Source organism: Pelobates fuscus, chromosome 9, assembly GCF_036172605.1.
Source record: "Pelobates fuscus isolate aPelFus1 chromosome 9, aPelFus1.pri, whole genome shotgun sequence".
In the NCBI taxonomy this organism is placed as follows: domain Eukaryota; kingdom Metazoa; phylum Chordata; class Amphibia; order Anura; family Pelobatidae; genus Pelobates; species Pelobates fuscus.
The window spans coordinates 134,338,496-134,365,479 of NC_086325.1; the positions used below are offsets into that span (position 1 = coordinate 134,338,496).

Sequence of the window (26,984 nt, forward strand, 5' to 3'; positions counted from 1 at the left end):
GTTGTATCGGGAGGGGGGTGGTGGAGTATTCAGTGCTGGCCTGTGCAGGGGTACGGTGGGGTCGGTAGGAGTAAAATTATGGGGTGGCCCGGTAATCCGAGGGAGGGCCTTATTCTGTGATCCGTGATGCCTCCGGGCATCAAAATGTTGATCCGCCAATCTAGCGGCTTCGGGTAGGGTGAGGGGTTTACGGTCTCTCACCCATTCTTGTGCGTCTGGGGACAAGCCATTAAAAAACTGCTCCAGTAGCATAAGCTGTCGTAACTCCTCCATATTAGTGGCGTTGCTGGCCTGTATCCATCCTTGCGATGCTTGATCCAGCTTGTGTGCCCACTCTGCGTGAGAATCTTTCTCCGGTTTGCGCAAGCCCCTGAAGTTGCGCCGGTATGCTTCTGGGGTAATAGCATACCTCTCCAAGATCGCCCTCTTTACTTTAGGGTAATCTTTGCTGTCCTCTCGAGGTACAGCACGGTAGGCTTCAGCTGCCCTACCCGATAATTTACCGGCCAGCAGCGGTACCCATACTGCGGGTTCCAGATCGTGCAAATCGCACAGCCGCTCAAAATCCTGTAAGTACCCATCGATTTCGTCCTTTTCTTCACAAAACGCTTTAAAGGCGTGATGTGGGACTTTGGGCTTTATTTGTCCATAGGTGGAGGCAGTAACAGACTCTGCCCTAGGTGGGGTTGCTGGTGGGTTGGTTGCCAGCAGATAGTCCTGTACATCCGATATCATCACGGTCAACATTTCCAACGATACTGGTTGCGGCAGAAACTCCAACCTGGTTCGTAGCTCTTTTTGGAATGGGGTCTCTTCCTTGGCTGGTGGAGGTGTAGCGCTGCGGGCTCTGTCTCCCTCCATTAGTTCAGCGATCAGCACAGCCTTAGATTTGTTGCTGGCTATCTTGCCCCTGGCTTCCAGTAGCTCTTTTAAAGTCTGTCGTTTCAGTATGGTGTAGTCAATCTCCATACGAATTGCCCTTGCTTTCCTTGTTCGGTAGTTCCAGTTTACACGAACGCTGCTTTTTCGGCTGTAAGGTTCGGATCCCGTCGCTTGCCACCAATTGTAACGGTATGCGGTATAACCGTCCACGACATCCGTTGGTATCTTCAGGAAATCCACAGTCAGAGTAGAAAGCAAGGCAATATTCCCAATCCTCCCAATAACCGGACGAAACACAGTTTGGGAGTCCACTAACTCGGTTTATTCACAAGCAGCGTATTTATACAGTTCCCCATGCAAGGGGTTTCCACACAGATCATCCAGGGGATTTCTCCCAACATGCATTGTGACTTTCCCAACAGGCATTGCGACACGAGAGGGATACTCCCACTAAAATGGACGATTAAGTGGATTATCCCCTCGTGTAGCAAAACCGACAATTGACTCTAAAATCCATAATTCACATAATATTCGGTACTTTGGAATAATCGAACGTTCGGTAGATAGCTGGGGTCGGAGCGCACACTTTATGAGAATACCGCTCTGATCCCAGCTGAATTGACCGAACGCCGCACATAATACATTTAAACATGAAAGTTGGTTTAAAAGTACCGAATAAGTACGGGACAGATAATGTACCGAACGCGGAACTCCCGAACGCTCTGGAACCCCAGCGGGGCTCGGATCATCGAGTAGCCGTTTTCAAGGCCAGGCTCTCGACGACCGAACACCGCTGCAGAGACAAAGGATCCAAGATGGCCGACCGCCGCATGGTCGGTAGTGGATCGACGGCCACCTAGGAGAGCCCATAATTACCGATTGCAACAATGTTGCAATCGGTTACTTGGTACCACACGACTTGGGAGTGTGTGGTCGACCTGGGGAGCCCGTATTCGTACGGCGAATGGCCAGGATGGCCGTGTTTTCGTCGTATGAATGCTGGTACGCTGGCAGCGTACGGCTGCCAGCGTGCGAACGGCCATAGCACAATACATACACATTTAACGGAACACATCATACAGTCAGCCTACGGACAACCTATACTGCATATAGTCCAGAAGTGGCTAGATTTGCCACAGACGCTTGCACCGAATAACGCCGACAAGCTGGAGCAGGTATTGGCCGACCGTCTGTCCTCTACCACCCACGAAGCGCCGGACTCACCAAGACGGCGGTTCCTGAAACGTATGCAGACTTACGAACTTTTGACCAGTCTGGGTGACAGTATATTATACCTGTAGATCGCTGCCTGGCCTGAACACGTTTGTATACTGAGCCGCGGACCATAGCTTCTATCTCTCACATGGTAACACATAACAAGGCTAGCATTAAGGGCACACTAAAAATGCAGGATTTGTCAACCCACTTTCATTCATGCCTATCTAACAACAGGAAAGTTACACTCCATTGTTTAAACTGTGTGTGTACCCACTGTAACGGGTGCCCTGCCTTCCCGGGCAAGCAACCTGGGAGTAATCCCAGATAAGTGACGCCATCACACAAATAGAGCACATGACCTAGCTACCTCTTACAGCACTACACTATTAATTGAGATGCTTAGGGCAATGGTGATGTTTATTAGCTAATAGGAAACTACTGTTAATATATGTGTATTAAATTGTATACGTATACCCACCTACCATATGCCTAGCTTGTTTCTACTCTAACTATAAGTAAAAATGAGGCATTGCGAATGGACAACTGTTTATTGCATGATATATAACATACAAAACTTATTAGCACGACTAATATAATGAACGACTCTACCCTAGCATGTCTTACAGTGAAGGCGAACTGTTTACTGCATCACATATATTGCATTACCTGTACAATCTATATTGAAACTAACATAGTTAACGCATGATCCAACCCTGTATAACATATATACCTACGCTCTAATCGATGCCTTAACTAATTAATGCTACTGTCACGTTACTGTTATATTATTTAAGCCTGATAAACTATAAAAATTGTGCCAATTAATCATACACCCCGCATGTTTAAACGTGGGAAACGCCTGAGGATTGCTTTTGGGGCACCTCAAGCCTGTCTGTATCAAGCATGTGCACTACAAAAATAAAGATTTAAAAAATAAAAAAAAAATAGAGTTCAAAGGGGTTACTTCAATAGTACAAGATTCGTGGCAGGCTTCGCTCCATGATTTTATTTGCCCTGACTCCCAGTCGAAAATGGGATTGTGAGCACGTAACCATGGGTACCCTAACACTAGGTGTGAAGAAGGAGAGGTGATGACCTGGAACCGAAGTGTAAAACCCCTGTATACATGTGTAACGGTACAGTTTCATGAGTAACAACTGGAGAACGTAATGGTCTACCATCTATGGCCTCAACGGCCAAGGGTATCTCCTTCTCTCTGATGGGAATGTTATTTTTCTTAACAAAACCAGAGTCTATGAAATTTTCAGCTGCCCCGGAGTCAACCAGAGCGTATATGTGCTCAGCTATACAACTCTCTCCCATATGTACAGAAACAGGAAGAAGCAAACGGTTAGGAGGCAATTTAGGAGACTTAGATATCACACCCAAGGCCAGTCCCCTATAAGGTCTTAGGTGCGAGAGTTTTCCGGAAGCAAAGGACACTCCTTTACCATGTGGCTCTCCTACCACAGTATAGGCAGAGTCTGTCCCTTCTCCTATGTAACTTTTCAGTATCAGAGAGTTTGGCAACCCCTAATTGCATGGGTTCCTCCTCAGATACTTTAACACTCATAGGTTTATCAACTCTGGGGTTAATAGGTGTAACAAAACGTTTATTCCTGTTCTTAGTATAGATCCTGTCACGAATCCTATTATCTATATCAATGAGGTAGTCAATAAGGTCCTCTAATGAAATAGGAAGCTCCTTAGCTGCTACCTCATCCAATATAGTGTCAGATAAACCTTCCATGAACGCAGTAGATAACCCATTATTGGTCCAATCTACCTGTGAAGCAAGGGTACAAAACTGAATAGCATAGTCAGCTGCAGGCCTAGAACTCTGTTTAATTCTCATTAATGCTCTTGCAGCATTTTTTGACCTTTTCGTTGTGTCAAAAGTTCTACGAAAAAGCCGTAAGAAAACTGTTGAAATCATGCACCATAGGTCCATTAGCCTCCCAAATAGGATTTGCCCACTCAAGTGCTTTATCGGTCAGTTGGTGCATAAGGAATCCCACCTTAGACCTTTCTGTGGGAAAGGAACGTGGATTCATCTCAAAGATTCTATTTGATTAATAAAACCTCTGCATGTCTTAGAATCCCCTCCATACCTAGGAGGAGGTGTTAAATGGGCCTAAGTATTAGGCAAAGCAGATACCTCAGGAAGAAGAGATGTAGTAGGGTTAGGTGTGGTTGCTGGAATAGTTCTAGATAAGAGCGTCTGGAGAGCCTGGGCTATTTGATCCATACGGTGATCCTGCTCTACAAATCTAGCCTCATGGGATGCCATCTGCTGAGCTAAATCTGCGGGGTCCAAGGCCCTATCGTAATGTAACGAAAATATACCCCAACACGCAGGATTCAGCTAACCAGAAGACAACACAGAGAGGAGATACGTCTACCGGACCTTAGAGTGGCCGGACTCGACGTATATAGGAGAAGTACAGAGTCTGGAGCGATCCGAGGTCAAGAGCACAAAGAGACAGAGTAAACTAGGACTAGCCGGGGTCTGGTACACAGTAAACAGCAAGCCGGCAAACAGAACAGATAAGGATAAAGAGATAACGTAGTCAGAAAACAAAGCCAAGGTCAAGTACGAAGGAACACAACTGAACACAACAAGCGCTAAAGGGAACTGAAACAGAAACCACGATAGGGCAAGGAACCAAGGGAAAAAGGTGAGTATAAATAGCTAAACAACTATTGTGATTGGTCCCTGTCATCTCCACGCCCCCAAAAGGTAAGTGTATGGGGAGTGTGGCATGACAGGGACCAATGGGAGGCCTTTTCCAATTTAGGCTCCCACTATCCCTTTAAGAGCGTCCCCGAGACCCACGGCGCGCTCTTAGAGTCAGGCGGGACATGTGACCGCTTCTCGCGGACACTGCTTGCCTTCCTGTTCCTGCCTTCGGATGAGCCGCTACAACCACCCAGTGTTGGGTGAGTGTATTTGCATATTATTTTTGAATACTTTTTGTTTTCTGTCTTGTGAGTTTATAATATGTACTGAATATATAATAACAAAGTATTTAACCAGGAAGGTACATTCAGATTACTCTGGTTTCCAAGTACGACCTGGGGATTTTACCTTAGCCCAACATCCAGGGGTTGTTACTATATAATAAAGTTGTTTAATTTTTATTTTTGGTGTGCATCTTTGTAATTTAGTATTTGTTGATGTTTTGACTCTAGTGGGATAGAATTACTAAATGAGCATCGATTTGCTATATATCACATTACTGTGTTTGTTGATTACAATTACTTCTACTAGAGTGCCCTCCTATTTAATTATTTTCATTTTAAACCCTCTATAACTGTTTTGCAGCTCTGTTATCAAGCACTGGCCAAGGCTCCGGGTACGTATCTACCAACCACCCCAATTAAGCTCCAAAGAGGCACATTATGAATTCTAAAAGCAGGTGCCCCTAGGGGACGTGCTCCTGTCTACAGCAACACTATATAGAGCCAGCCCTGACTATCAGTTCCTGGGCAGTGTTTTCAAATAAGTAGTTTGCTATTAAGCTAATTTCTTAATATTTATTGTAGCCATTTTAATAACCACACATAGTGTGGCCTGATTTTAAGTATAGTTATATATAATAACCAAATTGGAAACATAGCTGACTTGCAGAACTTTTCCAATTTGGCCTAGAATTTTAAATCCTCTGAATTCCCGATAATTCAGACCTCAGTGAATAAACCTGTGTGAGTTTTATTGCTGTGAGGCTCTGCCACACACTCCACATTCCGAAAAATGCGGGTTATTATAAAAAAAGAGTGACAGAGGGATTTGGCCCTGAAATAGGGGCCAGCTTTCCTAAATAAGGACCCCTGGGAGATTAGATTTTTGTGTGCATTGTGGAAATCTGTAACAGATAGCAGTCTGTGTTTAATTCCTCAAGTTAGCACGTAATCGCTTTTAAATCTCACAGCCTGCTCTAGGGAACTTGCAATCTGGGTAGAATAATACACTATTCGCTATAACTCACCCTGTTACGATTGGTTGCCAGGAGAGGAAGGCTATGTACCCAGAGGGTTAGGCACGTGTGCCAAGGCAAGTGCCCCATTTGCCCTGTGAAATATGGTAAACAGATTTTTCCTTTAATGGCAGACATCAATAAAAACAAACAACACACTGTACAGGTTATTATTGATTATAATTCAGAGATGTGGCATAGATCTTTTTTTAGCCATCCTTCAATAAAATGGAAATTGGGTGACACTGGGGTAGGCAGGACAGTCCTGTGATACCTTACAGGCGAGTTTCATTGATAGCACTAGATAACCATGGCTGGGTGGTTGTTTTGTACCAAACTCTGAGGCAGCTTGTTCATTTTTTTTTTTTGAGTTGGGATATCTTTCTAAAGTGGAAACATAAATCACTGTGGCATTATTATGTCTATTTTTTCCATACAATGAAAGTGTTGTGGGTAGATAAAAAGAAATACATTATTTGAGCAATAAATGCCATCGTTGTGGTTCTAAAGAGAAATGTGTTTTGTGGCGAACAGAACCTCGCCACGGGCTTCTAGAGGAGCCTGCTTGCCAACCTCCTGCCTCAGGACTATGGACCCTGCAATATACCTTGCCCAATGCACTTTAAAAGGCTCCGTCCATGTGATTTATGTACTTTTGTACTACAGGAATGCCTCGTTTCCACTGAGCGGATCGGTTCGGGTCGGTACAGTTTGGAAGGTTTAGAATGGTCCAGCCTATTCAGGTGAGCGTTTCCACTGCAAGTCAGACCTTCGGGGGCCATGCGGGGTTTAGAAAAATGCCTAGCGTGTAATTTGTCGTGAGCATTGACGTTTTCCTGTCCGCCAATCAATGGATTGTATAGTGTGACGCTAGTAGCTCCGCCCTGACCGTACAGTACAATTACCTATGGCCCTACATCTGAAGGAGGACCCGGAATGGTGCGGTTCAGTTGTATGGGCCACTTTCATAATAGAAACACTCAAAATACCGAACCAACCCAAACCGATCCACTTAGTGGAAACGAGGTAAAAGAGAGACCACCCATTAGCCCTAATTCCCTGGAACTGTTTTGGGCATAGAACCATGTGTACGGTTGGTCAAAATTATGACTTCCATGGAAATACCAAACCCCTGAACTGATCTGGGTGATTTTTGGATATGTTGGTCCCCCAGATCAGGGCTTACAGTGGATGTGACTTTTGTGGGGTTTCCGTGTGTTTTAGGAGCACTTTCAGGATGTTGTTAATGTGTATGTTTTACTGTAGTCTCCTCTCAGGTCCAGAGGGGAATGCCCCTGGAATATGTATCCGGAAACCCCTTGCATGGGGAGTTGCATATAAGGTTGCATGTGGCGCACATTAAACCAGTTCCTCTTCACCATCAACATAGAGCCTCGTCTCATGTGTGGAGGGGATAGCTATATTCACTCTGGGGAATACTATAACAACTACACAACACTCACTCTTGTAAGAGCATCCACTTTACTCTCTGGACTAGGAGAGGTCTACCCACTGGAAGCTGAATCCTGGTCATGAGTCCAGTGTGGGTGGAGACAGCGACACCCCAACCAAGCTGTAATGCTGGCTGTGGGGTTTATGGTTGTTATGGTGTCTGGTGAAGTGCTTAGCGGTACTTGGTATTGCTAGGAAGCATTGATTGGTGGATGCACCCAGTCGGGGTGCCAGGCGGTCCGCCACATGTTTAATTTCTGATTGCCAATAAATGCATTCTCCTGATAGCTTCACAGCTAAATGAAGCTTAAAACCATTGTGTGGAAATCTATTCACAAACCAGACTTTACATAGGACACAAGGTCATGCGTTTAGACTGGAAGAAAGAAGATTTCATCTAAGGCAAAGGAAAGGTTTTTTTTACTGTAAGAACTATAAGGATTTGGAATTATCTGCCTGAAGAAGTGGTTTTATCAGAGTCCGTACAGATGTTCAAACAGCAACTAGATGCATACTTGCAAAAACAGAATATTCAAGGATATCATTTTTCATTCTAGGGTAATAGCTTCTTGATCGAAGGATTAATCTGACTGCCATTCTGGGGTCAAGAAGGAATTTTTTTTCCTCGTTTGTTGCAAAATTGGAAGTGCTTCAAACTGGGTTTACTTTTTGCCTTCTTTTGGATCAACAGCAAAAAACATATGTGAGGAAGGCTGAACTTGATGGACGCAAAATGGTGATGACCATTAAGACAACACATGTACGCCCCTGTACCTGGTACTTTAAAGGAAAACTTTAGCTGTACAAACCTGTATTCCTAACACTATAGGTCCCTACCACGAGTCGGCAACATTCATTCATCAGATGACATTTTTCATAATTCATCAGGTGACAACTGGTCCATTTTCAGGGTTTCAATACCCCTCGGAAATTAACTCAAGCTACAGCCGGAACAGTTTAAGCACATCAAGAGGGGTATTTAACCCCTTAAGGACCAGACTTCTGGAATAAATGGGAATCATGACATGTCACACATGTCATGTGTCCTTAAGGGGTTAAACCCTGAATATGGACCAGTTGGATAGCATTGAGGAAGGCCCCATCTAGGGCTGAAACGCGTTTGCTTTATACTGGACATAATCTGGGACTTTTGTTGGCGGTATTTATTTGTATTTATCTGTATATGCACTGCCTTTATTGGCCACACTTGCGGTGTATTTTACTTCACATGATACCTGAAATATATTTTCTGTCCCTTATATTTCATATTTTTAATGATATTTTGTCTCAATTAATTTGTATTAATATTTCCATCCTTGTGGATATTGTGTTCTTAACTGAAGCATATCGAGAGCCTGGACAGGCACCCAAGGGCTGTTTACTTAGAGCCTGATGTGGCTCCATCTTTGTGAGTGCATTCCACATACATTTTGAATTTCTGTTATTTATATTTTATGGAGAGCACTATGTATGCTGTATTTGTTTTCCAGATGGAACTGTATTGTAGATATCTGCAATAGGTGGTATATTGACAAATTATACCCACTTTGTGTGTGTGATTTATCTTTTATTTACAATTTATCCTTAAGGTGATAAGGGATTGCACCTTTTCTTCACACCCACTTGCTAACACATTTTCATATTATTTGAATCGCCTACACAACTATTTGTATTACTTATTTTTCATCATTCATCAGATGACATTTTTCTAGGACTAAGACCCCCTCGCTGACATTGAGCTCACCGTCTCTTGCAACATCATCACGCGCATCCGATCCTTCTCATCAACCAAATACCGGTACTTTCCTTGAGCAGCAACGTCACTCGACCGAGTTTTACTCAGCCAATGCAGTGGGAGCGCCTCTAGTGGCTGTCTGGAAGACAACCACTGTCGGTGTGTTTAACACTTCAGGGTAAACATTGCCGTTTCTGAAAAACAGCAATGCTTTTCCTTGAAGGGTTAAAATTGCCGGACCACTGTACCTAGACCACGTCATTGAGATGAAGTGGTCTTGGTGACTTTAGTTGTCCTTTAATGATGATGAGGGGTTCTGCGACATACCCTGTGCACTAGGTTCTAGGGTAGTTAAGGTTGGTGAGCCCTTAGGGGGGGGATTTGTAGATATGTTTAGGGTGTTTAAAGTTCACCTGACTGAGATTCATAAGAGATACAGTTCACAAAATTTCCCTAATCATAGATCAAGCTGAACAGTCCCTATCTAAGCCCCCTATATACCTTAATACTAAAAAAAGCCATAAATTTCATTCTAAACGTAATCTTACCAAACCTCTCCCGGTACCCCTTCCTCCCCTCCAACTCTAATCTGGCACCATTGCACCATTGTTATTCATTTTTTCAATAACACTATAGCAATGTTGACATTTTAAAAAAGATTAATTTTGTCAATCTTAGATATGTACTCAGGAAAATAAGGACCCATACTTTTTATTATTTAATATTAAAGTCAGGTAGATAAGATCTCTTTTTAAAAATTTAGGAAATATAAATATAAACAATGTAAGTGTATACCTATTATATGGATAACTGGTATGGCTGAATTATATTTATTAGAGAAAAAAGGCATTTAAAAAAAGAAGAGACACTATCCCATGAAGTAAGTAAATACTGACCTCATTCAATGAAGAAGATACTTCTCTTTTGAGTGTGTACTCCTCACTTGAGCACTTCCAGTAAAGTAAACATTTCCCCTTTGGACTGAAAAGGGCCTAACACATGTGATTGCAGTTATTTTAACTTCTCTCAGAGCACAAGTATATTTACGTATATAAAATTAAATACAAATGTTGGCACAAGAACAATCTATGTGGATCTATGAGGTAATTCACTAAGAATTAACCTTAAGAAATATAGTTCCCAAACAACTGAGGTGCCATGGTCAATTATCATCCCATGGGGTCTCAGTTTTCATAACTGGACTTATGGTGTAAATTACTTGTGATATTTTTGGTAATAACAAAGCTAAATGCAGTACATGAGGACTCCAGCCACCATGACAACTTTAAATCATTGAAGTGGTCATGGTTCCTGGAGTAACCCTTTAAGGGTGTCCATCCCTGCCCCTGTTGCCAACATCTGGTCACCATAGCCAAGTAGTTTTCAGCATTCTCCAACTTGAGTCAGGTTCTCTTAATATCATTAGAGGCTAGGCCCAAGAGGTGCTTCTTCCTGTAGACGCACCAAAATTGTATATGCAATATATAGGTGGCTCCAAGAACCAGGAGACCATGCTACATCGCCTGCCAAAATCCAGTGCTCCTCATTACCGCATCCACAATCCAATAAACAAACAAATCTAAATCACAAAGCTTTGTATGAATGCACAAGCCCCAAATTATCAATGGGTGTACAGATGGGTGTCAATGGGTGTACAGATGTTGAGATTTTGATAAGTTGTGATCTCCCTCCTGCTAAAATCCCCTCCTGCTGTATATGGATGGAACTTGTAAACTGCAGGATGACACTTTTCAGTGGTGATTTGTGATTAGAGTATTGAAATGTGCCCACAAGTTTGGTAGTCCCAAGTGTAAGAGACAAATATTTATGAATGGACAAAGACTTAATAGTTTACATTCTGTGTGGTCTGAAACAAGATTTAATTCACTTGAGCCATTGCAGAAAGGGAATCTGTGAGAGCCTAGCAGCCTCATTGACCGGTCGCACATCTTGCGAGCTCCATGCTGAACCGCTCTTAAATAACCGTAGTTACTGATATTAGTCCTGACTATCAGCTGCAGATGTATCCTGGAAACGGGAGGCAACCAGTGCGGCTGAACCCATCGTGATATTGACCAAGATTGGTGGCTTTCATCTGGGATAGACCTGGGGCCTACAAGAGGCCTACTCTCAAACAGGGTACTCTCAAATCCCTCAGCCGGTTGCAGCACATTTACCTGGAGGTCTCCCCAGCACACTTTCCCCTCCTCCGCCGGTGAGAGATATCACAGCAACTTCTACCTGTGCTACGGTGGCTAAGTACCTACACCAACCTACCTGTACCAGTGGACCTGTTATGGATATCATGGTGGATGCTACGTGTAACTCCAAGAGACTCTCAACCTTCTCTCTCAGAGAAACTGGATCGCTTGTTTGCCGACTTCTGGGCCAAACTCTCTTGTCGTCTCGGCATTCATGAAGAGACTCTCCTGGCAATAACTCCACCTCAGACCGCACACCGCATCTCCTGGGCGATGCCCTGATGCTTGAGCGCCAAAGACTCAGTTCAGTTGTTTACCACCCTTCTTCTAGGCTGTGGCCTACCCCGTGACAGATCCCTAAACACTTTTCTCACCCTCGGTAGATCACCTGTCCGCATGGGAGGCGACGCCCTGTCTGAAGACCCTGAGTTCTAGTAACAATATGCGATTGGACGTATGAGTCAGGTGCACTAGAATGTGTTGAGTGCCAACATGTGGGCTTTGTGCCACCATTATCATAGGGGCAGTACCCATCATATGTTGGGAATAGGCTGAGTCTATTGAATTTAAGCATTGCCATTGTAGCCACAGTTTCCTAATTTTCAGTATGCAACCTTATAATTCTCTTACTGCTGTTTAACCATGCAAACCCAACCTGTTATTTTGGTTTTATTATTATATATATATATATATATATATATATTATAAAATGTGCACTATACCCTGACATGCCATATGCTGTCTGTCAAACTTTTCATGCTTATATGTTTTCTTCTTGCGGCCATGTCGTCGTACGCTTGTGTCTCTACTAATGCACAAAAAAAAATAAAGAATGTAAAAAGAAAAAGAAAAGGGGGGCGGAGCCTGGCAGAGAACCGGAGCAGACACGCTTTCTCCCAGCTCCGCAATAATCTACGATATTCGCAAGTTTTATAGGCGATAGCGGACAAACAGAAGGTCCACAAACCCTACCTACCACAAGGCAACCGACATGGGCCGCAAAAATAAGAAGCCGAAAGCCGATAAACACTTTCCGAGCCGGGACATCGGGGAACTGTTCCGCAATAAGCAGCAGGCCGTGTGGGACAAGATGGCGGCCCTGGAAGAGGCTTCCTCTTGTTCCTCGGAGGAATACTCCGCTGACCCGGAGGAAGGGGCTACCACCAATCTAAGTGCAGGCCCCAGGCACAAGAAGCTGGACGACAGGGAACCTGTCACTGCAACTATGCTGAGGGCGATGCTTGCAGAGCTGCGCGCCAATATCGCAGGAGACATGGCCCACTTCCAAAATTACCCAACTGGAGGCAGCGCACAGCACCCACGACTCCAGACTGTCCGAAATGGAGAAGAAGGTGGGAGAGCTAGAAAAACTACACGCCACTACAACAGGCAGATTGGACACGCTTGAAGACGTGAGGAGACGGTACAACCTCAAGCTCAGAGGTGTGCCGGAATCAGTGGGGGTCTCGGACTTACCTCACTTTCTCCGAAGGTTCATTGCGGCCTACATGCCGCCCAAACAAGCAAAGGCGGTAAAACTTGATGGTATGTTCCGGATCCCGATACCAAAAAGTGCACCCGTTCTACAACTCCGGACCTCATAGTTCGCTTCCAGTCACTGCAGGACAGGGCCCTGCTCCTTGCAGCAGTAAGGGGGAAGAATCCGATACTATTTGAAGAAGCCACGCTACAGATCTTCCCGGACCTCACCAGGAACACACTGGCTTGGCGCCGCTCCCTGCGCCCTCACCTGCAGCTCATGCGGGCAAAGGACATTGCTTACCGCTGGGGAATGCCAAGGACTCTCATATACCAGGTACAGGGGGAATCATACCGGGTGAGCACCCTGCAAGAACTCGAAGACCACCTGAACAGGCTTGGCTTTCCCTCCCCGAACGCTGCTTCTGGGTCTGGACTGGCTCGTATTGACCCGGCTGGAATCCGGGAGTTTGTACCCCGCACTGCTCGGACCTCCCCAAGACCCGGACCTACAACCTGACTGCACAATCTGAGGACGCCCCAACAGTAGTCAGCTTGGGCTTTACAGCCCCTCACTATACCGGGACATGCCTAATGATACCACCTCAATGGACTTTCCTGCCTATTATTGCCCATCGTATTGTTTTTTCATTTTCCTTCCTCTTTGCTTATTTTAATTTTCTCCTACTATGTCCCAAGTACATACATACAATAACGACGACACATAGTCATATACCGGGGAGAGCCTCCCCCCCCCCCCCCCCCCTCTTCACCCTACAAAGCTGCTTATCTAGCTTGGAGAACAGACCAAACCAGCCCATAACGCGCAGATACTCTGTATAATGCATGACACATAACCAACCGAACCACCCCCCCCCCCCACTTATCTCAACACACAGGGACCCTGGAGTACCCCTAATCCTGCCCCAACAGGGGAGAGAGGGAGACCCCATAGGTGGTGGCACCTCTTAGCTCTCATCTTGGCTCACCTTACCACCACTGTAATGCCTTTCAGACAATAACTTTCTGTTCTTATAAAATATGTGCAATGACCATAATCAGGGCGGTGCAAAGATTTTTGACAACACAGGCGAAGATGCGTTTTGCCGCCCCTCCTCCCCCCCCAAAAATGGTTCTTCACCTGTGTGTCAAGTAACCCCCCCCTTTGAATTTCTTACCCCCTTCAGAGTTTTATATCCTATCATTCGAATATCTTACTCCCTTTTTCTCCTTTATGTGTCTTACACCCGCTTTGCTGTGTTTTATCTCCTCGTGTATCTCTTACAACCCATTTGTGTATTTTTTACTTACTCCAGCCTCTTTGTCTGTCTCTTTCTTCTCCCCAGCTCCTTTGTGTGTCTCTTTCTCCCCCAGAGTCCATTTGTACGTCTCTTTCTCCCCACAACCCTTCTGTCTGTCTATGTGTCCTCCCTCAGCCCCTCTGTGTGTCTCTTTGCCCCCGTGTGCATTCAGCCTCTGTGACTTTCTTTGTGCCCCCCAGCATTCCTGTGTCTTTCAATGTCCCCCTCCCCTATACCTTTCATTGTCCCACCTCCCCTCCTGTGCCTTTAAATGTCCCCCACCTTTTATTGCCTCCCCTGAACCTTTTATTATCCCCATCCCCTCCTGTACCTTTTATTGCCCCTCCATTTCCTCCTGTAATTCTTATTGCCCACCTCCCCTCCTGTAACTCTTCTTGTCCCCCTCCCCTACTGTAACTCTTCTTGCCCCTCCCCTACTGTAACTCTTCTTGTCCCTCCCCTCCTGTAACTCTTCTTGTCCCCCCCACCTGTAACTCTTTGTCGCCCCCTGTAACTTTTATTGTCCCCCCTCCTGTAACTCTTCTCTCCCCCCTGTAACTTTTATTGTGTCCCCCTCCTGTAACTCTTCTCTCCCCCCTGTAACTTTTATTGTGTCCCCCCTCCTGTAACTCTTCTCTCCCCCTGTAACTTTTATTGTGTCCCCCCCTCCTGTAACTCTTCTCTCCCCCCTGTAACTTTTATTGTGTCCCCCCTCCTGTAACTCTTCTCTCCCCCTGTAACTTTTATTGTGTCCCCCCCTCCTGTAACTCTTCTCTCCCCCCTGTAACTTTTATTGTGTCCCCCCTCCTGTAACTCTTCTCTCCCCCCTGTTACTTTTATTGTGTCCCCCCTTCAACTTTTCTCCCCACCCCTGTAACTTTTCTCCCCACCCCTGTTACTTTTATTGTGCCCCCCCTCCTGTAACTTTTCTCCCCACCCTGTAACTTGTATTGTCCTCCACTCCCCTCCTACCTTTCATGTAGCATCCTCCACTCCCCTCTCTCTCCATGTAGCATGGTTGAGCGGGCGGTATGTGGTAGAGGATCCCATTTCCTGTCCCGGTCTGACAGGAAGCAGTTTGTTGCATCTCCTGTCAGACCGGGTAAACCGCCGCCGGCCCGCCCGCCCGCTCGGCCACTCTACACGCAATGACCGGCAGGAGAGGAGCACTATGCAGGGTGCTCTCCTCCTGCCGGTCACCCCAGGATTGCACCCCCCGGGCCGGTGCGCCCTAAGGCGGCCGCTTGTGCCGCCTTATGGTAGCGCCGGCCCTGACCATAATGTCACCTATATGTACTATTGAGTGATTGTGTAACTTGCATACGCTGTTGTGGCAATGTAAGTTTCCTTGTTCTTTCTTGCACAACCAAAATAAAGAATTAAAAAAAAAAAAAAGAATCTGTACCATTTGCAGATCAGTCTAATCCCCTGTAATGCAAGAAAGGCCCACAAATATGCAAACTATTGATTCAGCATCTCCTAGGATTTCTCTGAAAAGAACAGCTGACATTCAGAGGCCTCAAAGCAACTAATATAATCTTCTGGGGATGCTCGATTTTTAATATACATTCTAGTGTACATTCCCTGAATTGCAATTCAAGACTGGCCCTATTAGCCTGGCCAGGTTGATATGGTAATGGGATAGACACATGGTTCTAAAACAGTTTTTGGCAATTTACACTTTGTTTTATTAAACAAAGAAAAATGGTAGCCAAGGCTTAGCAGCAGTCATTGTTAAACGGCTCTGTTACCATAAATAGTCTATGCATCATCACATGGCATTTTCAAATTGACTATATCTGTTCATCATATTTAAATCTGTAGTTTTTTAATATGAAATCAGATCTGCTAATCAGTTCTCCCTGCTGCCCCTGATAATTTTTTGACCCTGGGAACAGCTTTATTTATTGTTTTTGACAAATTGTCTTGGTCAAAATACAGTTAAAGGAGCAGCGCACACACAAACAAAAATACAGCTTTACATTTAACAAGGCTACTTAAAATCACCTATCTTAGCAAATAAATATGGGGATTCAGTTCCACCATGTGGCCATATTGTGTTAAGTCCACCACTACGTCACTGTACCCCAATATCGACGGGTCTTACACAAATTTGAACATGGGAGACTTACCTAATAGCAGTATAAACTGCTTCAATAGACTCCTCAATTTCAGCTTTCCTTTGGTCACCTCCAAAGGGGCACCCATAGGAGGTGGGTCGTCTTTCTAGGCGCTGTAAGTATCTAAGACGTTGACGCCCGGAAATAGTATTCTCTGTCCGTAACTGGGTGTCAAATATCACACATGCCTAGTTCATCCAGTTTGGGGTCCTGTGTTTTCAGCTGACCTCAGTTGACTCTCGCGATAGTAGGACAGGACGTCACACGTGGCCCTAGAGAGAGGTGAGTGCCCACATCCAGGGGCAATTATTGCCAACCTGCTGATTCTACAAAAACAAAAGATGTCCCTACTTTTCTTTAAGTTTAACATAGGGTGGGAAAAGTGTAGTTGGATTCTTTTTATTTTTAAACAGGGGATTCAAGAGGAAGAGATTTTAGACATGCCCAATATATTAAAAAAAAAATGCTTTAAATAAATAAATATCAGAGATACAAGCAGGACATGACTCCTGACATGGGGGTGCCTAATGGGACACGCACCACAGCCCTTAGGGGTCCCTGCTGGATGCCGGCATTAGGTGAAAGGGTGCACTACCGCCTGTAGCGGGGGACTTCATGGCCCCTCCAGAAGATGGAGAGTGGTAAACTCACGGTAGTATTTGCCTTAGGCATACCAAGATATCGTATACACACCACCTTATCGAAATAGAAGGACTCCCCCAACAGGCAGGCACACTCCTACATCAGGCATGTCACTGTTCAATGGCAATGTTACATGTGTTACTACTTTTCTTTGAGTTTCTCGTTCATAACCCTTTAAACTTAAAGTTGACAGCCAGTAGCTTGACATGCCGAGGAATGTTGAAATGCATAAAATATTGTTTAAAGAGGTAATAGTGGTGACTCTTAGGCAGTCACTCGACACATGGATACACCTAGGTCGAACTACTGTACCCTGTATGCTGTGTATATGTCAACTGATGTGCATTAAGAGACACTCTCAATGTATGCGTATTGTTTTCTGTCAACATAAATAAAGAATTTTAAAAAAAAATTACAAAAAAAATATCCAGCTACCCTTGGGCAATTTAGGCTCAAAACTATTCTGCAACTGACAGAATCTGATTGAATTTTGGTTTCAAAACTACAAGACACTTCCAAGGTGGCTGTCTCCACACTAATCAGTGATCTTAATTCCAGCTGAACTTATTAGTTACAAATTAGTGTAGCTGGAAGAAAATGATTTTGCTCTATTTGCATTACTGCTTTAAAACAAATTAATTCAATATAATTCTGCTTCGTAATCTTTAACAAGAATGTATTCATGCATAGATTTAATGAAAGCATTATCATTTTGTAGTCAAAGCCTACTTGATCTCTATTAAATTCTCAGTGATCTACACACAATTAATGAACAGGAACTCATTTCCTTGGGTGAGTTTTCTGTTATTTTTTTTTCTCTTTTTTTTAATGGTAAATAATAGTATATTAATGTCATTACTAGTAAAACCAGACATGTCATTAAAAATTATGTCTGCTAACAATCAGTATATAACCGTGCCCTACAGTGATAAAACCAGGAATATCTTTGCCTTTATTGCATTATTGTGAGATCCCAGATACCCTCTCATTATTGACTGTACTGGGAATTAGCGTCATACATCACTAAATGCAGGGTCTAATTATACATTATAAATATTATGGAACCCTCAGTAATCACCTCACGTTTATTAATGCAGTCCATACCATTTCAGTGGATTTTGTTTTTCATAAATCCTCCTTAAAGGGACACTATAGTCACCCAGACCACACAGACTCAATGAAGTGGTCTGGATGCAGTGTCCCTATCCTTTTATCCATGAAATGGAAATTTTGCTGCCTTTTCTGAAACTGCAATGCTTCCATTGTATGGTGATGTCCACCTCTTGACGAGCTTCTTCTGCACCGACCGAGTAAAACTTGGTCACATGACACGGATGTCTTTAAAGGAAAGAACTGGTTCAATGCTTTCCTAAGGAACCTTGAAATGCACTAGGCATATTAACTTGGGGTATTGGTGTACATGCTGTGTTTCATTTTCAAGAGAAGTTGGACCTAGGATAAAGTTAAAGGTTTTTGTTTTTTTTCAGGTGCCTAAATTTGGGACTAAGGAAAAGAGCATGTCTAGGTTTTGAGAGGAGTTAAATTTCGGGTTAGAGGAAACAGTGGTATTTAGGGTACATGCATGAGTTTGAAGGGTTATTTTCCCAGTACTCACCCTCCTATGATTGATTGTAGAAGTGCACTAGATGTTATCACTCATTGCTGCCCCTGCTCCTCATGCAAGGCATTTCCTGTGTGAGAGGCTGTTAGTGGGCAGATGGGAAGTGATCCCTTCCATTTCCTGTCCAGCCTCTCACACAGACAATGGAGGAGCTGAACAGCACTGAGTTTTAAACTCCCTATACCTGTTCCTGCAGCTCTGCTATCAAGCATGGGAGGCTGAATGTGCTACAGGGAATACTGACCAAGACTCCTGGTTCTTATCTCTACCCATTAACCCACCTAAGCTCCAAAACAACATGTAAGAATTGATGAAAATAGGCACCCCCTAGAGGACAGGCACCCATAGGCAAGTTACATGCGTAATGACAAATCCAGCCATGGTTGCAGGGCATGCAAATCTGTGTGCCAGCCTCAGTTAGGCCTACCACTGGTTTAGGCCAATGAGCACAATCCCTATAGAATCAATAGGGAATGGGCTTCACAGAGAGATCTAGTTTATTCTTTCACAACAATGCATGCTTTATTAATGAACTAGAGCAGCAAGTTCGTAAATCCACAGTAAAGAGAATATATTACAGAACTGAACCAGACGTTTTCTGATCATAAGAGATGCTCACAGATAAGGATAGAACAGACGTCCCCCAAAGTGCTATGTGTATGATAATATCACTGTGCCATATTGCCCTAAGAGCTTTCACAGAACAAGAATCGCTGGCTATGGGGCTAATAATAATAGTCCCTAATCATTTTTATTTAATTTAGTGCTGTACCAAGACCATCACTCTCTGGAATTAGCAATGGACATGAAGAGGTTAAAATCTTTTCCTTTGCCCTTACATAAATGAATATTCATATAGCTAAAGAGGGAAAGGAGTTATCCACGAAACTGGAAATTGCAAAGAGTTGATGAATTGCAAATTGAAGACCAAAATAGTGAAATTAAAAAAAATATTAAATTCAGCTATTTTTCCAGCTTAGTTATTTTGGAATAACATTTGCAATTCCCTTATCAATTCTCCACAATGCCACATTTAATGAATAAACCCCAATGATGGAGATATAGGGAGAGGGGGGGGGGGGGGAGAAAAGGGAGATAGCAAACGATTATTTTCCTATGTGCCTTGCTGCTTTATTTAATGCCTCATTTGTTTTATATTAGCAAGGAACAAGGCTTGTGCAGCTGCTGTTCTTCCTCAGAAGTACTCACAGCTCGAATGTCACTTCCCAACAACTACAAATCCCAAAGTCCTTTCTGTTTCAAAACAGCTAGAGAGAGGTTTTAAATAGACCCATCAGCCAACTGTGTCCTCGTGTTACTGATATTATTTTCTTTCAGTCTCCGGCTCCCCATTGGGTGGCCGAACAGCCAGGGAGCACCTGATTTGCAGACTGCAAGAGCTGTCAGGCTCAGCAGACGCATGGAGTAAATAGAATATGCATTCCCGACTAAATATAACTCTTGAGATGTGTGCTGGGAGCAGCCTGGTGTCTCTGATTCAATGCTCTCATTGTAGACACCAGGAAGATTAGAACAGGGATATATTAACTATTTTTCCTCTTCTACGAAAGAACACCCCAAAAAACTCTGCAAGAAATCCGTACTCTGCATTTTTGAGGGGTGGGTTCAACGAAAATGCCAGCACAACAGCGTCGGGTCAGACCGCGGGACAGGAATAATGTTCTTGCTAGACCAGAATTCATGTCTCTCGGTCAGTCGTTGCCGATACTTCAGGAGAACCGAGGACCCAACAGAAAACAAAGTGGGCAAACTGGCAACTCTACTGAGGGGGCCAAGGAACGCCGACAAAGCCAGCAGCTCCCGGAAGAGGACTGCATGCAGTTGAACCCGTCTTTCAAAGGCATAGCCTGGAGCTCTCTCATGGCTATCGATATCGCCATGTCCAAAAGGTTGGGTGTCTGTGCAAGCACTGGATCTTCTTGGGGAAGTGCTCGTTCCATGGTCAAGCTAATTGGAATAACCAGCCATGGCTTCCCTTGGATTGGGGGTACTATTGTTTGTTTGTGGAAGAGTAACACATTGGCAGGGCAAGAGGTCCTGACAAACCTGCTACTAGGTGAGTTTTGGTATTGGTTTCCCTTGATATGCTCAGATCACCTGAGTCATTTAAAATGGTCGAGTGTTAGCAAAATCAAGCATAGATCACTGGAAGGAACTAGCCAGTTAGTCAAAGGGGAAACTGGAGTAAGCATTTCTACACTGACCCTGTTTGATATCGCCAACACTTCTTCACTTCTTGTATAATTAACCCTTATAGATATTTGTAACAGTAAGATTGATCTTACAGATCACTAGTAGACTGAGGAAATAGTTGCAAGGTGACATAAATATTTTTTTTTACTAATCGGTTAAGTTGCAACATTTTGGTGAAACTAAAAAAAATTAAAGTCAGCTTTAAATCACGGTTGTCATCTTTCTACAACTCGCTCCTTAGTGAACTAACAGGTTTTACAATATGCATTTTTTTTCCTAGTGTCAAGAGAGGATACTTTTGTTATATATTTGTGTTAAACACTTAAAATGAAATAATCCTTACTTAATCCATACTAAAGATTTTACACTTCCTGTGTTTAACAGTGGCAGAATTGGGTGTGTTTTTTAATAAAAGCAATAATTGCCGTAAAATGATAGCTGACTAGCAAAGTTCATACCAAAGCAGCTTAGGTAAAACACAATCTCCAGTTACCATTAAAATAATTCTTTGTTTCAGAGTTTGGTTGCAATACACCAACACCAGCTGTTTCTTAATGTTCCATTAAATAATTATTAACATCTATTTATAGGTAAGCAGCATGTTTATAGTATAACTTTTTTACAAGAATTAAAGGTGTTTGAAGACCCCAGAAGGCTGCCATGTTTAGGCATCCTTAAATTGAAAGATTCAGAGTACCTGATACGACACTGGGGGCCATATAGCTCACTAAATAAATAAAAAAACAGCCTAACTGCTTACTTGGTAGTATCACATGTCTTATAGCCTTTTTGTGGATTATATTATTATAACTTTGGTTGCAAAGCTAACAGTGGTACAGGAAGTGACATCATGCAGTGATGTCACTTCCGATTGCGACAATATGTCTATCCAGTCTCCCATAGTTATTAATGTAACCCCACTCTCCATATTTCTGATACATGACTGGCTGAAAAACACAGGAAACAACAGTCTACAACAGCTGAGATGGTAGAGGCTAGCCATCAATGGTCATTAGGAGCCCCTCCCTTGTTATATAGTTAGATTGCTGAAAAGAGACTTGCGTCCATCAAGTTCAGCCTTGTTGATAAGTTATAGGTTTTTTAATGTCTTTGGGAAACTCTAGACAACATAACAACTACAACAGGTTACTGTGGTCCCTTAAACATCAGATCAGGGAGCCCTCCCCCCCCCCCCCCCCCTCTCTTTGTTTGACACTGGTAAACTGAGTGGCCTCTACCCAGGGCTCGAGTCCTGCAGGAACGCGTGGGAACGGCGTTCCTGCACTTTTTCCACAGCAGGAACGCCGTTCCCATTACTAGTCCTGCAGGACCCAGGGCTGGCACAAGCGGCTGCCAGAGCAGGGGGAGCACAAATCCGAATCCCCTGCCTGTGACTGGGGACTCGGATTTTTAAACTCCCCTCTCCCCCTGCAGTCAGTGGAGTCGTCCGGCCTCTCCTGATGATGTCAGTAGGAGGGGGCGTGACGTTCTCTGCTCTTCTCACAGGACCGCTGGGGAGCAGAGGAAGCCACGCCCCCTCCTCCTGACATCATCAGGAGAGGCCGGCTTACTCCACTGACTGCAGGCTGCAGGTTCCAGATCCTGTCCCACCCCTCCTGGCCCAAGGTAAGCCTCAGGGAGGGGGGAAGGCACTTTAGTTTTTTTTTTTGTTTTTTTTTTGTCCCTTTCCCCAGTCCCTGTCCCCCTCCTCAGGCCCTGTCCCCCTCCTCAGGCCCTGTCCCCCTCCTCAGGCCCTGTCCCCCTCCTCAGGTCCTGTCCCCCTCCTCAGGTCCTGTCCCCCTCCTCAGGTCCTGTCCCCCTCCTCAGGCCCTGTCTCCCTCCTCAGGCCATGTCTCCCTCCTCAGGCCCTGTCTCCCTCCTCAGGCCCTGTCCCCCTCCCCAGTCCCTGTCCCCCTATTTAAGACCCTGCCCCCCCTCCTCAGTCCCTGTCTCCCTCCTCAGTCCCTGTCCCCCTCCTCAGTCCCTGTCCCCCTCCTCAGTCCCTGCCCCCCTCCTCAGCCTCTGTCCCCCTCCTCAGCCTCTGTCCCCCTCCTCAGCCTCTGTCCCCCTCCTCAGCCCCTGTCCCTTTCCTCAGCCCATGGCCCCTTCCTCAGCCCATGCCCCCCCCTCCTCCTAAGCTCCTGTCCCTCTTCATCAGCCCTGCCACCTTACTCGGCCCATGGTACCTTCCTCAACCCATGTCCTTCCCCCCCCTCCTCCTAAGCTCCTGTCCCTTTTTCCACAGCACTGTCACCTTACTTAGCCCCTGTCGCCCTCCTCAGCCCCTGTCCACATTACTCAGCCCCTGTCCACCTTACTCAGCCCCTGTCCACCTTACTCAGCCCCGTGCTCTTACTCAGCCCCTGCATACGAGCATCAGCCCCTGTCCCCCTCCTCAGTCCCTGTCCCCCTCCTCAGTCCCTGTCCCCCTCCTCAGCCCCTGCCCCTCTTCCTCAGCCCCTGCCCCTCTTCCTCAGCCCCTGCCCCTCTTCCTCAGCCCCTGCCCCTCTTCCTCAGCCCCTGCCCCTCTTCCTCAGCCCCTGCCCCTCTTCCTAAGCCCCTGCCCCTCTTCCTCAGCCCCTGCCCCTCTTCCTCAGCCCCTGTCCCTCTTCCTCAGCCCCTGTCCCTCTTCCTCCGCCCCTGTCCCCTTTCCTCCGCCCCTGTCCCCCTTCGTCAGCCCCTGTCCCCCTCCTCAGCCCCTCAGTTCCTGTCCCTTTCCTCAGTTCCTGTCCCTTTCCTCAGTTCCTGTCCCTTTCCTCAGTTCCTGGCCCTTTCCTCAGTTCCTGGCCCTTTCCTCAGTTCCTGGCCCTTTCCTCAGCCCCTCAGTCCCTGTCCCTTTCCTCAGCTCCTGTCCCTTTCCTCAGCTCCTGTCCCTTTCCTCCGCCCCTGTCCCACTTCGTCAGCCCCTGTCCCCTTCCTCAGCCCCTCAGTTCCTGTCCCTTTCCTCAGTTCCTGTCCCTTTCCTCAGTTCCTGTCCCTTTCCTCAGTTCCTGTCCCTTTCCTCCGCCCCTCAGTCCCTGTCCCTTTCCTCAGCTCCTGTCCCTTTCCTCAGCTCCTGTCCCTTTCCTCAGCTCCTGTCCCTTTCCTCCGCTCCTGTCCCTTTCCTCCGCTCCTGTCCCTTACCTCAGCTCCTGTCCCTTACCTCAGCCCCTATCCCTTACCTCAGCCCATGTCCCCTTCCTCAGCCCATTCCCCCCTCCCCCTCCTAAGCTCCTGTCCCTCTTCCTCAACTCCTGTCCCCCTCTTCAGCCCCGTGCCCTTACTCAGCCCCTGCATACAAGTGTATCATTTTTTGGGGGGTGAGCGGGGGGGGGGGGGGGGGGCGGGGAGTGGATCTTGGGTGAGTTCCTGCACTTTTTTACCCAGGACTTGACCCCTGCCTCTACCTATCCATTTCAGGAATACTCTATGGGCAAGTCAAGTCTCTCTCCCACTAGGTCAAAGGTAGGCAACCTTCGACAGTACAGATGTTGTGTACTATATCGCCCATAATGCATTTACTATCATAATAGTGACAAAGCATCAGGGGAGATGTAGTCCACACAGCTGGGGTGCCTATGGTTGCCTACCCCTTATCTACGTAACCATTAAAAATAACAGTATGCTATAATTTAAACTTAGATTATATAAAACAAAAACATTCAGATAAAAAATTTGAAACATGACTATTTTTTTTACTTTTCACATAAAGGAAACATATATTTTACACAGCATTCCGAGGCGCTTGTTACTTTAACCTCTGAGAATGTTCTGATTGGCTGAGAACTTGAGCAGCCAATCAGAATACAGATGTGATTTAGCTAGGTCTGCCTTTTTTTCTTTGTATGCGTTGCTTCCTGCTACCTTTCATTAATTTGCTTATAGGTTTGCATCAGTAAAACACTTTACAGGCAAATTAAAGCAGATTTAAACATGCCTCAGTATATCATTTCACACCAAAGCAAAATATATTCAGGGATTAATGATCCTTTAAATTCCCATTTTATTAATCTGAACCTGTAATTACAACATAAAATATACTCACCCAGGACTCAGGTGTTTCCCCGGCGTATTCTGTGTCCCTGGTTATTTGGGTCACAACAGATCAGGGGATGGATTAGGTGATCCCTGACTGACGGCACCATTCGGAGCTATTTTTGGGGGTTGAACGACTAATTTGCTGACACCCAGAAATGTTCCCTTAGCTGAATCACAACAGATAAGCTCAGTAGAAGTGCCAGCACAAGGGTTAGAACAGTGTGTGTACCCAGCAGTAAAAAAAACAACCTTTATGGGATTTGATATACACAACAGACTCACTTACCCATATCAATGTACTATATATATATATACGGTATATATATATATATATATATATATTATATAAACCATTGTCTTTCAAATATCACTGCAGATCACATATTCTCATTAAGAAAGAGTGTTGATCCACAAATCCATTATACATGAAATTCTGATTTCCATTTCTCATCTTCAAGGTGCTATACTGGGAGTTTGTTGTACAACCCAGGCTCCGACCCCAACACTGATGTCTGGCAGGCTTCAGTGAAATTGCTTTAAATAAAGAAAAACACACACTGCGCTTCTATATGGTTGCACATTGGGTGTCTCTCATACATTCATAAATGATAATGAAAAAGCTGTGATCATATTTGAAAAAAACACATTTTATTCCAATTTCAAAAGTATTGACCTACAGGAAGAAGAGACTACCATAGAGTTCTTACATGATTAAAGAGACTACCATAGAGTTTCCTTATTGGGGAGGAGGGGGGAGGGGGGGGGTTATTACCAGGTAACCATAGGTAGTTATTTCCACCAAAATTATTTTGATTTCCAATCCGTAAAACAGAAAACACTGTACTTCACAAAACTTTGTGTGTAGAGTATATTTAGTACAATAAACATGACAATCTTGTCATGAATACATGCATGTCTTTAAAACTTTATTTTCTACATCTTTCCTTGAAAGCTTTGTTCCTGGACATCCTGACAGTAGCCGGACTGCAGAAGCTGGTGAAGCGTCGTGGTCCATACGATATGACTCCTGGAGTTCTGGACTATCTGCTCCTCGATGTCTATGCTTTCCCTGCTGGACATGCAAGTCGAGCCACAATGGTATCGAAGTTCTTCCTCAACCACTTGGTGCTTGCCATTCCCATACGCATTTTGTTAGTTTTATGGGCCTTCATGGCCGGATTATCCCGTATAATGATTGGCCGGCATCACATCAGTGATGTTTTAGGAGGATTTGTGATTGGGTATTTGCAGTTTAACTTGGTGGAGTTTATTTGGCTTTCATCGAACACTTGCCAGATGATAACCTCTCTATGGTAACTCAGTAAATGTAAAACAGGTGAAACTCATCTAAAGAATAAATGCCAACTCAATTTGTTTTTAAGTACTCAACGAACCTTTCAGAAGCACTGAATGAACCTTTTTTGCATTCATTACATATTAGAAGAACACATATGGATAACTACTGGATTGTCACATTAATGAGAATTTGTCTGTAACATTTGTATTCACTAAGCTTTGGGAACTACAACTTCATGCAAAAAAATCTATATATTTTTAAGTAAAAATGTCCACTCTGGTTCCATTGAAGACTTAAGATGCTGCATTGAAATTAGAATATCTTTTGATTACTTTCAAAGTTTCAACATTAATGTTCAATACACAATGCAGTCATTTATATTACACAATCAATACTATGCTCTGTATCATCTACAATAATGAAGTTTCATGCATGCACGGCATTATCCATCACAACAGTGACACAGAACATGTTCACATCAATGCCATAAATAATTCAAAGAATTCGTCTCATAATCAGAGGCGTTGTTAGGGGATGACTTAAGGAGATTCCTTTGGGTGGCTGAAAATAAGGGGGATTAGAGAGACAAGTATTGAGAGAGACAGAACGGAGATTAGGGAGATCAGGTGAAGATCATGACTGGCTACGGGAGATGGAAACGTACACACAAGAAATTAGGAAATACAGGGAAAAGAGGGTCACAATGTTTGTAATGGAAGATAAGGGCTAGAGAAAAATAATGGGTTAAAATAGTGGAAAACAGATAGGATTAGGGGTGGTGGTGTATGGGAATGCAGAGGTGGTATTGGGCCTTGGGTGCTGCCTTAA

The 26,984-nt window shown here is 44.6% G+C and overlaps 2 protein-coding genes across 2 annotated transcripts in view; one reads left to right on the forward strand and one right to left on the reverse strand.

Annotated features, from left to right (window-relative positions):
• FAM78A (family with sequence similarity 78 member A) overlaps positions 1-24,886 on the reverse strand; it is a 64,397-nt gene extending 39,511 nt beyond the window's left edge. Inside the window, exon 1 of the mRNA XM_063432452.1 lies at positions 24,867-24,886. The gene's annotated coding sequence lies outside the window, so the exon portion shown is untranslated. The remainder of the gene's footprint in view (positions 1-24,866) is intronic.
• Positions 19,964-26,218, forward strand: PLPP7 (phospholipid phosphatase 7 (inactive)). Its single transcript, XM_063432455.1, has 2 exons — positions 19,964-20,705; positions 25,812-26,218. Exons 1-2 carry the CDS (start codon positions 20,264-20,266, stop codon positions 26,174-26,176), a joined length of 807 nt encoding a protein of 268 aa, XP_063288525.1. The 5' UTR covers positions 19,964-20,263; the 3' UTR covers positions 26,177-26,218.
• The last annotated feature ends 766 nt before the right edge of the window (positions 26,219-26,984 follow it).

Coding starts and splice junctions, on each gene's coding strand:
- PLPP7 (XM_063432455.1), top strand. CDS start 20,264: ATGCCAGCACAACAGCGTCGGGTCAGACCGCGGGACAGGAATAATGTT. Junction 20,706..25,811: donor CCTGACAAACCTGCTACTAG/GTGAGTTTTGGT, acceptor TTTCCTTGAAAG/CTTTGTTCCTGGACATCCTG.